Source organism: Sceloporus occidentalis, unplaced genomic scaffold, assembly GCF_023333645.1.
Source record: "Sceloporus occidentalis isolate IW3139 unplaced genomic scaffold, rSceOcc1.0.p SCAF_2, whole genome shotgun sequence".
NCBI lineage: Eukaryota > Metazoa > Chordata > Lepidosauria > Squamata > Phrynosomatidae > Sceloporus > Sceloporus occidentalis.
Window position 1 is genome coordinate 101006535 of NW_028316982.1, and position 15571 is coordinate 101022105.

General features: G+C 38.9%; 1 protein-coding gene and 1 pseudogene across 1 annotated transcript in view; one reads left to right on the plus strand and one right to left on the minus strand.

Annotated features, from left to right (window-relative positions):
* The window catches only part of LOC149318775 (cadherin-23-like), a 582387-nt gene that overhangs the window by 38227 nt on the left and 528589 nt on the right, over positions 1-15571 (plus strand). The window contains exon 2 of the mRNA XM_089510444.1: positions 5260-5331. Coding sequence (XP_089366570.1) covers positions 5265-5331 — 67 coding nt within the window. The 5' untranslated portion in view covers positions 5260-5264. The remainder of the gene's footprint in view (positions 1-5259; positions 5332-15571) is intronic.
* Positions 11547-12431, minus strand: LOC149318776 (nicotinamide/nicotinic acid mononucleotide adenylyltransferase 1 pseudogene; annotated as a pseudogene).

Below are 15571 nucleotides of genomic sequence, written 5' to 3' on the forward strand. Positions count from 1 at the left end.
TTCTAGTCCAGTTGATTTTTCATTTCTTTGAAGTGCTATCCTTTCTGGCCTGCATGCCATATTATAAGCTGCATTTCACAACCTCCTCAGTTTCAAAAGAATTGGACATGCGGTGTGCAATGCTGGATTCTCACCACAATCCAGTTCCTAATGCCTTATAATTCTCCTCCCATTCCAAACAAAACAAAACAAAACGCTCTCTTACCTGCACATAGTGCTGAAACATTAATGTAGACAGAATTCAGAAGCAAGTCAGGGGAATTGCATGTTTAATGTAAATGAGTTTCTTAGAACAGACAAAATAGAACTAAAAGGGAGCCGTTAGTTGTGCCTTTGTAAATAATGTAAACTGTTTCCCCATTTTATGTTTTTTTTAAAAGGACATTCAAGGGATTGGCAGGATAGCATTTCCTTCCTTTTCAAATCTGGGAAGTTGTAAATGTGAATTGCACTTCCATTGTTTTCCACAGATTTTAAAGTCAAGAGGAGTCTAACAGTCTGATATGTGGGTAGTTTCCCTCCTGGGTCTTCATGCTTCTCTGCGAACCTCTTTCCATAAAAGTAGAAGATGCTGTATCATTTTCTGTATTAAATGCACCTCCATTTATACTTGCCATGGCTGAAGAGCTTGCACCTGCAATGGAATCTCCTTGTATATTGGGGGTTATTATGGAAGAGGCAACATCTTCTGACTTGAATGACAAAATGTTTAATCCTGAGCATTATAAACAAAGACAAGATAAGCACAGTCACATAGGCCACAAAACTGATCTTGGACTGTTCTATGTTGCTGAGTCAGGGCCAGCTAGCTTACAAACTGAGAAGAATTGAAAAAGCAAACATTGTTTATCTAGATGTTGTGAAATCCTGCCTTTTCTCACAAAAATCAACGGCTGTTGATTTAGATCAGTTGTGTATGGTTTTGGTTTGTTTCCCAAGACTGTAATTGGCCTTGGACAAAAATTCTGACTATTGAAGACTTAAAAACATAATGGTTAAAAACATAAGAGTTTTTAGAAGGATACTTCTTTACTCTTAGCTTTGATAGCCACTGATCATTCTCAGGCTTCCCTCCTCTCCAGTGTTGCCAATCACCCTCAAACGAAATTCCCTGATTGGCTTTCCGGAATGCCCCAAAATTTCCCGGAATGGAGGCGGCACTTCTGGGGCAGGGGCAGGAATTCAGGGGTAGGGGCGGGACTTCTGGGTCGAGGGGGGCGCAAGGCACTATGTGAAGGCTAAAGGGGGTAGGACTTCCGAGATGGGAGGTATGTCAGAAGGTTTTTTTGGGTGGGAAGGGTTTGCTTGGTCAGGATTGGCTGATTTCCCGGAATGTTCCTAGAAAAATCACAAACACGGGAATCCAACAGAATGCATTCAAATTTCCCGGTTTCTAGGAAATTTCCTGGAAATTGGCAACACTGCTATTTTCCCTACTCCTAAGTAGTGACCAAAGCTGAAAAGAATAGTTCATACTGCTTTGCTTTAGTAAACAAATTCATTTTCTAAAACAAAGCAGCAATTGTGACTTATGCTTATGAATGATTATTATTTGGTAACTGAGCAATGGAGAATTCAGGCTTGGAAAGAATATAAATAATAAAAATGGTCAGAGCTGAGATTTATCTAAGATTTGTAGAGTAAGTATGTCGGACTTGCCCCCCCCCCCCCCCCATGTACAGAAAAAACAATAATACATGTGTGGCCATACCAATCCAAGAGGTCATTGTATGCCTCCTTCCTCTTGTTTCAGCTATCACTTCCACTTTTCTATATCCTTAAAACATGCAGGGGGAGCTGCGTTGGCCATTTAACAAATACAAACAAAAATCCATCAGTGATACCTTTATTGGTGAACCGAAATGCACACTTGTTGCAAGCTTTCGAAGCTCCTCAGGCTTCTTCATCAGGCAAGGTGTTACAAACCAAACAGGAGGGGAAAAAACCAACTGGAGATGTTAGATGCCTGCATGTTGTTTCAGTCCTTAGTAAATATGTTATGAATGTTATATTATGTTATCCTTATTTGACTTCATTTTGTGTTCTGTTCTTTTTATGTTTTGGTGAAAATTAATAGTGCTTCCAATTATGCCTCCCCCTTTTTTTAGTGTCTTGCAAAATTGTAAAACTATATGCACATAATGAATATTTTAACAAAAAACAAATCCTCAATTATAAATTCATTCCTCTTTGAAGGTTCTGTAGTAATTATCTGTGATTTGGAGTTCATCTTTATGGAGTAGGATGGTTTTGGTTGAGTTTAGTCATTGTGAAGGACCATAGATGCAAGGCAACTGAGTGACTTCTTAACAGTCTATTTGTGTTGCTGTTGTGTGTTTTCAAGTCATTTCTGATTTATGGTAACCCATAAAATAAACCCGTGGGATTTTTCTAGCAAAATTTATTGAAGAGTGTGTGTGCCACTGCCTTCCTCTGAGGTTGAAAGAGTGTGACCTGCCCAAGATCGCCCAGTGGGCTTCCGTATATTGGGGGGGGGGGGGGGGATTTGGACCTTGGATATTAGAGTCCTAGTACAAAACTCAAAGATTACACCACACAGGTTCTCTAACACTCTAGTACTATATTTTATATCTTGGTCTCTAGGTGTAAAAAAGTGACTGTTCAGACAAGCCATTCCTGAAATTTTCCTGGAGGCATAGTGGAATGTTTAAGAGCCAGTGTGGTGGAGTGTTTGAGTGTTGGACTTTGGCCCTGGAGACCAGAGTTTAAATCCCAGCTGAGCCAGGAGAGCCACTGGTGACCTTGCGCATCCTCAGAGGATGGCTATGACAAACCCCCTCTGAAGAAACGTGCCAAGAAAACCCCTATGATAGGGTTGCCTTGAGGTCGCCAAAAGTCAGAAATGACTTGAAGGCACACAACAACAGTGGAATGTTTATGTTCATGAGCATGCTAATGTTCTTCCCATCACATTACTGCTGTGCTGCTCAGAAGTCTATACAGAAGTACTGTGTACTAGACACAGTCCACTAGGATTTATTTTTTGCCCAAGCCCACCTAAACTAACAAGTACTGTAGTTTTCTTTATACAACTCTCATTTATTTTTAGCTGTTTTTCCTCCCTCCTTTATATTTTATGCTTTAAGATTCTTCTTGAAATCTGGTTTTTAAAAACCCAATCTGTCTTATTTTATTTAGACCAATAACTCACCCTGTTCCAAGGGTCCAGCTGGCCAAAATTTTAAAAAACCAATGTAGATCAGAATTAGATTAAACATTTTGTGGACCAAGAAAAATCTCCTTTTTAAGTCAGTTGTGATTGTTTTTTTTTCTCTTCATTTTAGTGTGTATGTAGTTTGCTTTGTAGTATGGTTGATGTTTGTGTATGTTTGTGACATATACAGTGTTTGTGATTGTGTGTATGTTTAATAAAAATGATTTGAAAAAAAGAAAAAAAAACTTTTAATCTGTGTACTGTACTCAAAAGACATGCGAGAAATAAACTGGCATCTATGGTGATTCCAACAGCTTCTCAAACTTGGACTGTAATAGCTATCAAGAAAAAAAATCTGCCTATAAATGGGGTGCAACTCCTAATCATTGTGCCTTTTGTTCTCAGAAAATTCATGGCAGAACTAAAGCAGCCTTGATTGACCTGAGGGGTATGGAGTGGGAGCAGGTGGCATGCTCAAAGGTGTATGAGAATTAAGCTCTTATCCTTATTCTGTGGGACATCCCTGTTGAGAACAGAACCATTGGAATAATTCTTCATATCCCTTCACGGCTACATAATTGCATCATCAACACCTCATGATCAACATATTCAAGGTCTCAAAAAGAATGTAAAAGGACTAACAAGGTGTGATTGGGACTATTAATATCTAGGGGGGAGGTCACCACACAATTCAGGAGGAACAATTTCAGTGTTGCTCCCAGGATGAAAACCAGGCTAGTTGTACTGTTCTGCAAGTGCAATTTTAATTCTGGTATTCATTATTTACAGCTGCATCAGTACAGACTTCTAAATATTTTCTGTCACAGCAGCCCGTTCCATGCCTTGCACACCTTACTACCATCTATGTCTTATTATCAAACTCAAATGTATATCAGGATGGACCTTGAGCAATTAATTTACTCTCAATTGTAATGGAGCATTCACCAATCCCTTGTAGGTTGGTGCCCATTTTGTGGACTCATTTCTGAATCTTACTGGCTCACCTAATCTAAATTCATCTGAAGGGTGAGGCACTTGATCTCTAGTATTTAGCAGGGAACAAAGCCCTGCTGACACACCAGCAAAATCCTAGTTGTGTGTGTGTGTTTGTGACTAATAGATACAGCAGCAAAGAACAGGTACACACCCCGGATTGTATCAGATTAGAATAATGACATACAGTCGGCCCTTCTTATACATGGATTTTTTAATACATGGATTTAAGCATACACGGTTTGAAAATGTTGCAAAAAAGTATAAATTTCAAATATCAAACCTTGATTTTTCATTTTTTTATAAGGGACACCATTTTGCTATGTCATTATATTTAATGGGACTTGAGCATCCACGGATTTTGTTATCCACGGGGGATCTTGGAACTGAACACCAGCTTATAACAAGGGTCCACTGTATTTCAATCAGAATTGAGCCTGTAGCATGTGTTTGAACATACACATTTGTTGAGTAATATGAGGGATAGAGAGAAAATACCAGATCTAACTTTACATTTACAAAATCTTACATTTACAAAATATAACCAAAAAGTTGGAAATCTCTTTGACCTTACTAATTCCAATGTCATGAATAAAATTAATTTTCTTGTTTGTTTGTTTTGCTTGTTTTGAGTCCAAAGGATTAAAAAATACATTCCAAGCTATGAGTCTAAGACCAGCTTGAAGCACTGGCATGACGGTGATGTGGGGGTGGGGCATTTGGACGACACATGCCCCGATACCGCTCCAATGCTGATGTCACAGTACTCCATTGGCGCAGCATTTATACACTGCATGCTGAAAGGAGCACCGAAAAGTGCTGCTGCGGCAGCAAAAGCACCTTTTTGTTGGCTCTAAAAGGAACAGTATTTTACAGTTTCTTTTAGAGCTGGCAAACCGCCGGATTGGAGCCATGTCATGCAGTTGCAACGGCCCCGATCTGGCACTGAAAGGAATGGTGTGATGCCACCTCTTTGGGGCCAGCTGTTTATACCCTAAGTGTCACTTGATGTCATTGGTGTACCTTCAAAAGACAAATCTGTTAAATACAATAGGACTGAAATTAAAAAAAAACAACTTCTTCTCTTTCAGGAAACATGAAGTGCCATTTTTCATCCAGAAACCTTTTTGCTGCCCTCTTGTTCTTTGAGTTAGTCTCCCTGGGTAAGTACAAAATCTCCTCTGGTTTATTTTGTAAAGTATTATGCCTTCTCTCTTTTACTTGCCTTTGCAGCAATGAGTTTCAAGAGAAGTGAAATTTCTGGCTAATTTCATTTCTTCCTGAATCCATGACCAGTTTTCTGCTTGTGCTAGTCACCTTCTGGCTTTCAATTAGTCATATTTTAAAACTTTGTCTTAAATGCCTGTCTTCTAGCCTATCCTAATACTTTCTTCACTAGAGCTTCATTCAAGTAAACAATAGCAAGTGTGATATGATTATGCAAAAAAGATTGAGCAAGGCAGCTGATCAAGGAACTGATCTGCCATTTTCAGGCACTGTATGAATTAATTCTTAATTGAATAGCAGAGCTGCTTGATTTGTGGATTAAACAAAATGGACAATGATGAAAGTTGCCATGTGATCTTCAGGAGGGTAATCCTCCAAACTTTGGTGGAAAATTATTCTGCCCTGTCATCTGTTGTCAAAGAAACAAGGTAAATATCTTGCTGGAAGTGGCAAGTTAGCAATACATGTTAATTGTGTAGGTAAAGATGGTCTCTTGGCTCAAAAGAGTTGATACCATAAGGGAGCCTTCATATTCTTCTCATCCAGTTTAAGACTGTACTAAAAGCAAATATCCTAAATGCCCTCTCTAACATGCATCTTTTGCCTGCAGCCTGCTCAGTGTTGCTTTGCTTTACTACTAGACAATTTAGGCAGTGGCACTAGGAGCTGGAGGCCTCATATGTTGGGGAGGGTGGCAGAAGAGGGAGAGAAGGGGAACTTGAACAAAGTGTTAGGTATGTCAGATGAATTCCGGTGTCTCTACAGGGAAAGTTATACAACTTCTCGTAGAAGGGCATGGTGACTGTGCTACTGCCATTCTGCAAATTGTGTTCATAGACTTCTCAGTGCTGGTGTCAGAGATCCTTGCTTTTCATCCTGCACTTTTCTGCAGTCTTTTGATGGCCCTTGTTCTGTATGTCATGAGCAACATTCTAAAAAATGTCAGTGTTTCTGTGGCTTTTCCTTAGTTGCTCTTCATCCCAGATAGCAATCAAGTCATTTGTCTCTTCCCTGCTCCACAAGACACCTCTTCCTCCTTTCCATGGCTCAAAAGACATCTGCTGTTCTATAAAATAAGATTAGGATGAGTTTAAATGCTGACCTGTGAAGATGTGTATGCTTTATATGTGAATGGCCATATACAAACACTGGGCCTTCTCCCCAAATGGTGACACTGTATTTGCCAGATATTAGCAATAGCAGCAGCAGCTTCATTTATATACCGCTTCATACTGCACTAAGTAGTCTCTAAGCATTTTACAACTGTAAGCTAATTGTCCCCAACAAGTTGGGTACTCATTTTAGTGACCTTGGAAGGATGCAAGGCAGATTCACTGTGGTAGGAATGATCAGGTGACTACCTGGCCTAGATAACCAGCCACCAAGCTGGTCTCATCCTGCATTCATGTCACCCCCTGATTCTACTCTGATCCCAATTTGGAATGCCACATGTTTCCCAAAACCAATTCTTCCCTAAAACAGGAGAGTAAAAAGTTTTTGTTTTTTTTAAAAATCACATTAAAGTCCCCAGGCATAAAAAATAAATACTTTTGTGTTTTTTTCAGGCTATGTGACCATGTTCTAGAACAGTTTATTCCTGAAGCTGTTATACTGGTTAATTTTATTATGTCAAAGTTCACAAAATTAAGGATTTCTAAAGCCCTGTGTGAACAAGTGGTACATCTTCATTCTACCGTAGTCCTTTATACAGAAGAAAGGTGACAATCTTATGGTAAAATCTTTATGTGGCTGTTGAAACTTAGACCAGTTTTTTTAAGACCATCTTTTCAAATTTGCATCTAAAGCCCAAAGGTCTGCCGTCAGGCTTCATTGGGGTGTGATGTTTGGACACGAAACATCCTGAATGCAGTCCGAACCCAGAAGGTGCCCGAACTGAGAAAAGAAGCAGGAAAAAAAAAACATTCATTTTCAGAGGCTGATTGGAAACAGTGGTGATGAGATGGAGGCCAGGCCACATGTAGTTGTTGTGGCGAGTGGTGCCAGGGCAGCCCCAAGCCGCCCTTTTTGGGTGTCTGTTTTGCCCCTCAGTTACATGACTGTGATTGGTTTCAGGTTTTTGCAAACTTATCAGATATATCGATCTAAATTTGGCACTTCAGAATAGTTCTAGAACCATCTACAAAGTTTCAAACAAAATTGAATTTATGATTAAAAATTAGATTTTTGGAGATCATGTATTGAAAAAGGCCAAACTGAGATATTTGAAATTTTACATAATTTCCTGTCTGAGAACAAACTACTGCTTTTGTAGGAAATGAGTGAGAAAATAACTGAACATTTGAACAAGCTTTTGAGAAGTAATTCTCAAAACCAGGAGAAAAGAACAACTGAATTGCAAATCCTTTTAAAGAAGAATACTTCCAAGATGCAAGATTATCAATCAGGGAAAAAGAGAAGTTGATCGACCTTTTGACTGATACGTCTTTAAAAGTTAAATTCAAAGAAACCCTCCCTATTAACTTTTGGACAGACATCAGCACAGAATATGAACAGCTTTCTTACCAGGCGCTTAAGTTTCTGTTGTCATTTATAAATACAGAGCTGGTGAAGAGGGCTTTCTCTTCTTATACCATTATAAAGAATAAATATCACGGGCCCTTGACAGATGGGCCCTTTAGCACATCCTGGTGACATGCTAGGGTTGCCTCGGGGTGCCGTTTCCAGACGCCCCACAACCCTAAGCCGTCACCAGGATGTCATTGTGTGTGGTGCTGTATATACGGCACGCACAGCTGTGACGTCACTTCTGCGTTCCATTGAGATGGGCAGCCTGTCAGCGATGTGCTCACACCGCCGCAGGCAGTTTGCGGTGGCGCTAAAAGGAGCCTCTTTTCAGCACTCCTTTTCTTTCTGCGTGGCCGCGCCACACAATTTGGTTGCTGCGGCATGGCTACGTGGAAAAGAGAGGCGACTCCCGGCTGCCTCTTTCTGGCGGTCTGTATTCCACCATAGTAAGCTCAGTGCAGTTCCAGATTTAAGATTTTATCTTTAACCTTATTTCAAAAAATATGTGCTTCAAAACAAGCTGAAGGATTGCACATTTATTGTGTATAAAATGTTTGCTGTGTGTTTTTATGCACTGTCTGTTTACTATATTATTCCATTCTTTTTTAATCCCATTATTGGGCTATTTATTTACAGTTACAACTTATACATATGAAGTATCAGGAACTATATTAATTAAAAACATTTTGCTAATATGAAGAGTACAAATTATGGAAATAGGCTGGCAAGGGGTACACAAGTGAAAAAAAGTCTACAAACCACAGTTATATATTATTTCCTGAGTGAATCTAGGGAGAAGGCAGTAAATAACAAGGAATGAGATCTTAGACACTCCATTAAAAGATCAAATGGATGTGTCACATCTGTGAAAACTATAAAATCCACACCAAAGGTAAAAATAAAGAAAAACATGGAAAATTATAACCAGTGTATGCAGCTAGTTTGGCTATGTTTGGCTAGGCTTGCCCACTTCCTGCTTCCTTTCTCCAACAAGCAAAAATGTTTTTACTTAGGCAGGCTAACATGACAGGTCGGTTTTTATATGGGGTGAGCATTTTAATTATGTTTTTAACACTTGTATATTTTTATGCCAATTTTATACTGATTTAACTAGATTATTTTGTTTTAAAATAATTGTTTTAATTTTTTAAAATACTTACTGTTAAGTTTTTCAAATGTTTTTGGCTTGTGAGCCACCTTGGATCCCTTTCTGGAAGAAAGGTGACATAAAATGAAATAAATAAATACATAAATAAATAAGTTATTCTTAACGTGTAGGTTGCAGCCCATTGGCAGATTGAAAGAGACTAACAGCGATGATGGAAGTGTGTGAATATGATGGGGTATGTGTACCCCTCTCTGTATGGCTCACTTTCTGCCATTGAGTTTCTGTCTGCTTCTCTTTTACTCATTCACTTCGTTTCTTAGCATCATGCCCCTTTCTCTTTCATTCACTGCTCTGGGCGATAGCAACCCTAGTGACGCTACAGGCCTCACCCATTCATTACCAGCAAGTAGCAGTGAGAAAATCACTGAATGATACCGTTTTTAGTTTGGCATTACAGTCCCATTACAACATTAAAATCCAGCAAAATGAATCTTTTCTTCCAGCCCATACATATACATTAATTAACCTGAACACCTGCTTCTTCTGCCTTATTCCACAAAGTGGAATGTGTGTGTTGTCTGGGTTCACTGTCTCATTTCTTCTCCATGGGAGTATGTTAGACATATGCTGGCATGTGCTTTTTGGGTGTGGGTGCACATGCATGAATGTGCGCATGCACACACGAACATGGTGTGGAGGAGGAATCTAGTTCTAGTATTTTTTTAATAACAGCAGTTCAGTGAGGAAAGGCATTCAAACCTGCTTGGTCTTTTTAAATCAGTGCCGTTAGTAAAGGACACCTGTTTATGTTAGTAGTTGGGGGAAAACTATTTAGTACATGGCCAGATCCCATCTTTGGTGTAGTAGTGGGCACTGTATCTGTATCTCTTGGGCAAAGTTCCTCTGTTAACACCTCATGTAAAAGGAGAGAATCAGTAACCGAGTGTGGCAGCCCTTTACCATGTGCTTTAAACAAATTTCATGTTACCAGCCCAATCGTTTTTAATATATGCCCTGTAATATATAACACTTCTGTCTCAGCTATAAAGTGTCTATCTTCAACGAGGATGGTTAAAAATTCATGGTGTTCTGGCAGCCAGCTAAAGGAGCATTTCCCCCCCTTCTATTGCTCTGCCGTTGATCCCTCTGAAATAGTAATTTGCTGAGCAGGGGAAGAAAACAAGTCGTTACAGTTAGCAGCAATGTGTTGAAAAGATCAGCAGCAACTGCCTACAACACCACCTGGCAAGGCTTGCATGTACTGAAAGTCAAATAGTCATCTCTGATATATGAGTGTGAACAACACACCTTTCAAGTTTGGGAAGCTTTCAAAAAGCACACGCACACTCACCTCCTTTATAAGCAAGGTGTTCAAACTTTATTTCACTGAGCACTATGATAGATGTAGAAAGGGAGAGATAGAAATGCAACTTAGAAACAGTGCTTGGAATAGTCATTTTTGTTACATTGGCTATAGTTTGTAAAAACTAGGGGCCAAGCTGGCTGGCAGGTTTTGGGAGTTGTAGTATAATAAGAACATATTTCATAGCTTTACTTGTAAATGTGAGCAGCAGCGTCCCTTCATCTTTCTTAAGCTTTTTCTTATCTTAAGTAGTCTACAGATCAACAAAGTCTGAATCTCATCACTACTGTGTGACTGTTTTCACTAGCCTGACAATGGCATTGCACTAGAAGATGCTGCAATATGAGGATCTCAGTTTTATTTTAATAATGATAATAATAATAATAATAATAATAAATTTATTTATATACCACCTTTCCAAAAAGATCAAAGCAGTATACAAAATTACATAAAAATACATAATACATAAATGATTTACATAAGCAAATAAATAAAATACCTAAACAGTACATAATGTATACAAATTAAAATTCCACCCCTCATCCCTTAACTAAAATACACTCATCATTAAACATTAAACAAAATTACACAAACAAAGCAATATTAAATAAACTCAAATTACAAACGTAACATTGTACCAAGATATAAAAGAAAAGAAAAAAATATGAATAATACAAAATACAGTACAAGGCATAACAACATATAATCAACTAACAATAATCGAATCTACCCTAGGGAGAAAAAAGTTAACAAGTACATAAAATACATAAACAATTTACATAAGCAAATGCATAATAATACATAACCAATAAAAACTAAAATTCCATCCCTCATCTAAAATATAATAATTAAACATTAAAAATAAAAATAAAAATTAGAGATGCTTCCCTTTCTCACAGTCTGGATTCTGGGAGCCTGCTGGGCTCAGCTTCTCTTGCCTCCTCAGTCTCTTCTGCTGCAGGTTTTATAGCAGAGCAGAAGGGCGGGGCTGGTGGTATGTTTTTGTTTTGTTTTGTTGGAGGATATACTTTATTGTTGTTTGCCTTCAAGTAATTCCAAACAAAAATGGACCTAAAGCTCTGATCGCAGCACACAAAGGAATTCCACCTGCTCTGGTGGCTATGGCCTGTGAAAGAGGCCATCAATTTAGGCTCTCAAAAAGTGCCCCCCATCCTCCCAAAGCTCCACCTGAAGGGAGGGTCCACTCGGTTTTTGGTGTATTTTTGAAAAGGAGCTAGGATCGCTCCCGTATTCTGTTCTTCACTCTCCGCAGTGTATACGTTGTGTTGCTTCATGTAGTCTAGAACAGCATCAGGAATCAGGTATCAGACACTTTGGTCCCTCCTCAGGGCTCTCCGGATCTTGGTGGCTGAGATCTTGTTGCTGATCCATTCCTCCACCAGAAGAATATTATCCTTGTGTCTCCAAAGCACGTTGGAATTGTCGATGAATCTTCGAGTAAAATTCCCAGATCGGTTGATGCATACCATGCCATAGTTGGTTAGGATTTCTGTGATGTCTTCTGGTTTCCAGAGATTGGGGACTTCGAAAGATTCCAGGACATCCATCACACACTGCATCTTCAGCTGAGGGACAGCTTTTGTTTGTGGCTGGTTTCTCTTGACAGAGGGTTGGCCTCCTGCCTCCCACTTCCTCTTCCAGCCCACTTGATTCTTAGGAGTAGCATCATCAACGGCCAAAGCACAACACAAATTCTTCAGATTTTGCTGGTGATGCCTGAGGACTTTGATGGTCTCCTTCCATTCCTCCTGGCTGCTCTCCCAATCGTCCACATCCACCCAGTCGGAGCTCTCTGTTGCAAGCTTTGGCATGGCCACCCGGTGCCTAGCGCTGATCAGGCCTTCCTTCTTATAGGCATCCCCTACAGGTGAAATGATCCCTTTCACCACTTTGTACTTCCCTGTTTCATGCAAGTAATCCCTCGCCAGTTCAAAGTGTTGGAGATGCATGTTGGCGATTGGATTGAAAGACCCACATGCCAGAAGAACCACCTCAGTCCTGGTGTCTGAATTCTCCATAGTCTTTTGACGCAGGGGGAGAAAGAAGGTTGGGCAATCTCATGCCAAGGCTAGCATATAACCTTCAAAGTTGTCACTACTGACAAGGTTCCAGGTGCCACTGAAATCCACAGGCATGGCTAAAAGAAGGAGCTCAAGACAACTGGAAAATACAAAAATTTTAACACAGATTTTTGCTAATGAAGAAAATTAATTACTAAAGAGTGAAGGTCATTTGTCCTTTGAAAATCTGGCTGCCAACTAAAGATTCCCATAAAATCTTTCTTATTCAAATGTCTGATTTGTATGTGGCTGGTGAACTGAGAAAGCTGCTGCCCAGCAGGTTACATAGAGACTTGGGAAGCCAGTAATCACAACCGGCAGGTGCTCTAAGCTAAGATTTAAAAACTGAGAATGCTGCAAAAATGTGTTGTTACTTGGTCTAGTAAATATTTGCACATTTCCATCTTTCTAATCTACATTTTAATATTATTTGTCTCAGAACTAAAAAAAGAGGAAACTGTTTGATGGTCTGATCCTCTGGAAAAGTGAGTGGCATTATTAAAACAGGCAGGAGATTATGTTCTGAATTTATTGTTAGTGTTCCTTTAGCTCTTGACCATTAGGGTGATTAGGTTTCAAAATACTATATAAGTAAATATCTGAATGGAAACAAACTTATAGTGATAGTCATGCTGGCCAGTTTTGTAGGAAATAAAATAAATCCTTTTAGTCTTATCAGCTCTGGCATTCTTGGAACATCGTGTCATTCTTGGAAGGGGAGCAAGGGGACTGTTTACCAAAATGCATCATTGGAGTTCAATACATGCACTCTTGCTAGGCAACATGCCTGCTTCAGGCCTTCAGCTTTAGTTTGTGGACAGGCTATAATGAAAGGGAAGTCATTGCCTGGAGAAGCTGATTTGCTCTATACCATCAGTGAGGGTTTATCTGATGTACAGCATTTGCAAATTTGGATTTGACTGTGGTTGCATAAGAAGCAACCCAGACTTATCAGGAAATGAATACACCTTTTAATGAGTTGACAATTGTTTGTCAGTGGGTAGTATGCTACTGTTGTATCACTTCAGAATGCAAGCCAGAGATTTCATACCTGAACAAGTCATTTGTGGAAATGAAGAAATCAAAACAGATAAAGAGTTCCCATACCTAAGATCAAAAATTGATCAGAATGAGGATTGTAGTCAGGAAATCAGAAGACTAGGAATGGGAAGGACATTATGAAACAACTAGACAAGATCCTAAAGAGTAAAGATATACAAATGGGCAGTAAAGTTAGAATTGTCCAAGCCATCACCATGTACAGATGTGAAAGCTGGACAGTGAAGAAAGCATATAAGAAGAAAATAAATTCATTTGATATGTGCAGTCGGCCCTTCTTATAAGCAGATTTTTTATACACGGATTCAAGCATCCACAGTTTGAAAATGTTCAAAAAAGTATAAATTTCAAACATCAAACCTTGATTTTCCATTTTTTATAAGGGACACCATTTTGCTATTTCATTCTATTTAATGGGACTTGAGAATCCACAGATTTTGTTATCCACGGGGGATCCTGGAACCAAACCCCAGCGTGTATAACAGGGGTCCACTGTATAACAAGCTACCACAGAAAGGCATTTTGAGTAGCACTTTTCAGGTTTTATGCTATTCTTTAATTCTAAGAGTCTAAAAAATGAAAAACTAACATTCAATGCAATGAGTTACTTTTAACGAAACATTGTTCTGAGTAATGCTATTTACTTTTGAAACACCATAGGGAGGAATTGGAATGGATTACCTTTGGGGGGAAGTAACTACTCAACCTTATAAAACATCAGGTCTGCACAATTCAAGAATAATAAAATGGTGCTGGTAAAGCAATGAAGAATGTAATGGTTTGTAATTGGGAGAAAACTGGAGAAATGAAGCTATTTCCCAGTGAGTGAACTAGCCTAGACTAGCAGCTGGGGCAGGGCCTCATTTAACTGAGACAGCTGACTGCTAGAAACATTGAAAAAGGGTCTACAGGGTGAAAACAGAGGACTCTGGCTGAACCCTCTTAATTATTAGTTGTACACTAACAACTGAATTACAACTTGGACATTTATAGTTAGATTTCTGGAAAACCCCACAAAAGCATTGCACACCTTTTCCACAGAAAGTCACCATAACTGCACTTGTATTTGTAGATCCTGTTATACACTAAACCCTATTCTGCATTCTAGTTAACAATCAGCTATCTGCTTGTGTCCACATTTACAAAATGAAAATGTTAATGAACTTTTTCATAGGTTGATTGTCAGGATGAATGAATGAAATTCTCTGTACATTAAGACAGTCAAAGGCAGAGAAATGACAACTGATTCTGTCAGGATTCACTTGCTTTTTATTCTTTTGTTTATTGAAAATTTTTGTGGGTTTTTTTGCATTAACATTTTTGTTCTAAGGATAATATGTTGATGGGCATTATCCTTGATGACAGAGTTTTAACTAGCACTTTGCTGAAATTGTTGATACAGCACAAAGCTACTGCTATAGTTCATGAATCAAAATTCTAGCTTTGCCTCATTCAGAGTGTTGGCGATCATTGACTGAGAAGTATATTTCAGTGCTATAATCATACATATTAGACAATTACTGGTACCTCTTTGTAATGCAATTGTAAGCTGTCCTAATTCCCAGTTCTGGGAAAAGAGCGGTCTACAAATATAACGATGATGATGATGATGCCCAGTTCTCCATTCAAGGTGCACAGAGGTCTTATTCTATATCTATTTATTGTCTGCATTAATCTGTTTGGTACTCCAACTAGAGGGCGAGATTTTTTTTGTGAAGTTCTGGGTTGATGATGGGTAGTGAGGAAGGAGAGTGGGAATAAAAAAAGTTCAGCTGTAAAGCTTGATAACTAAATTCTCTTCTGAGATTAATTCATAGCTCTGAGATTCCACGAATATATTGTATTGTTTCCCTCTAGTGCTTGATTCAAGCAACTGCATAATTCAGTTTATATTTAGGGCAGCAAAAATGCTACAACTATTTCTAAAGAAAACCAGGAAGAATGCATCTAAGATACCTGAGATCTAAGACTGAAGTAAGCAACTGTGTTTTTAGTGTAACCCATAGTAACCAGGTGTAACACTGCTACTTCTTTCTTTT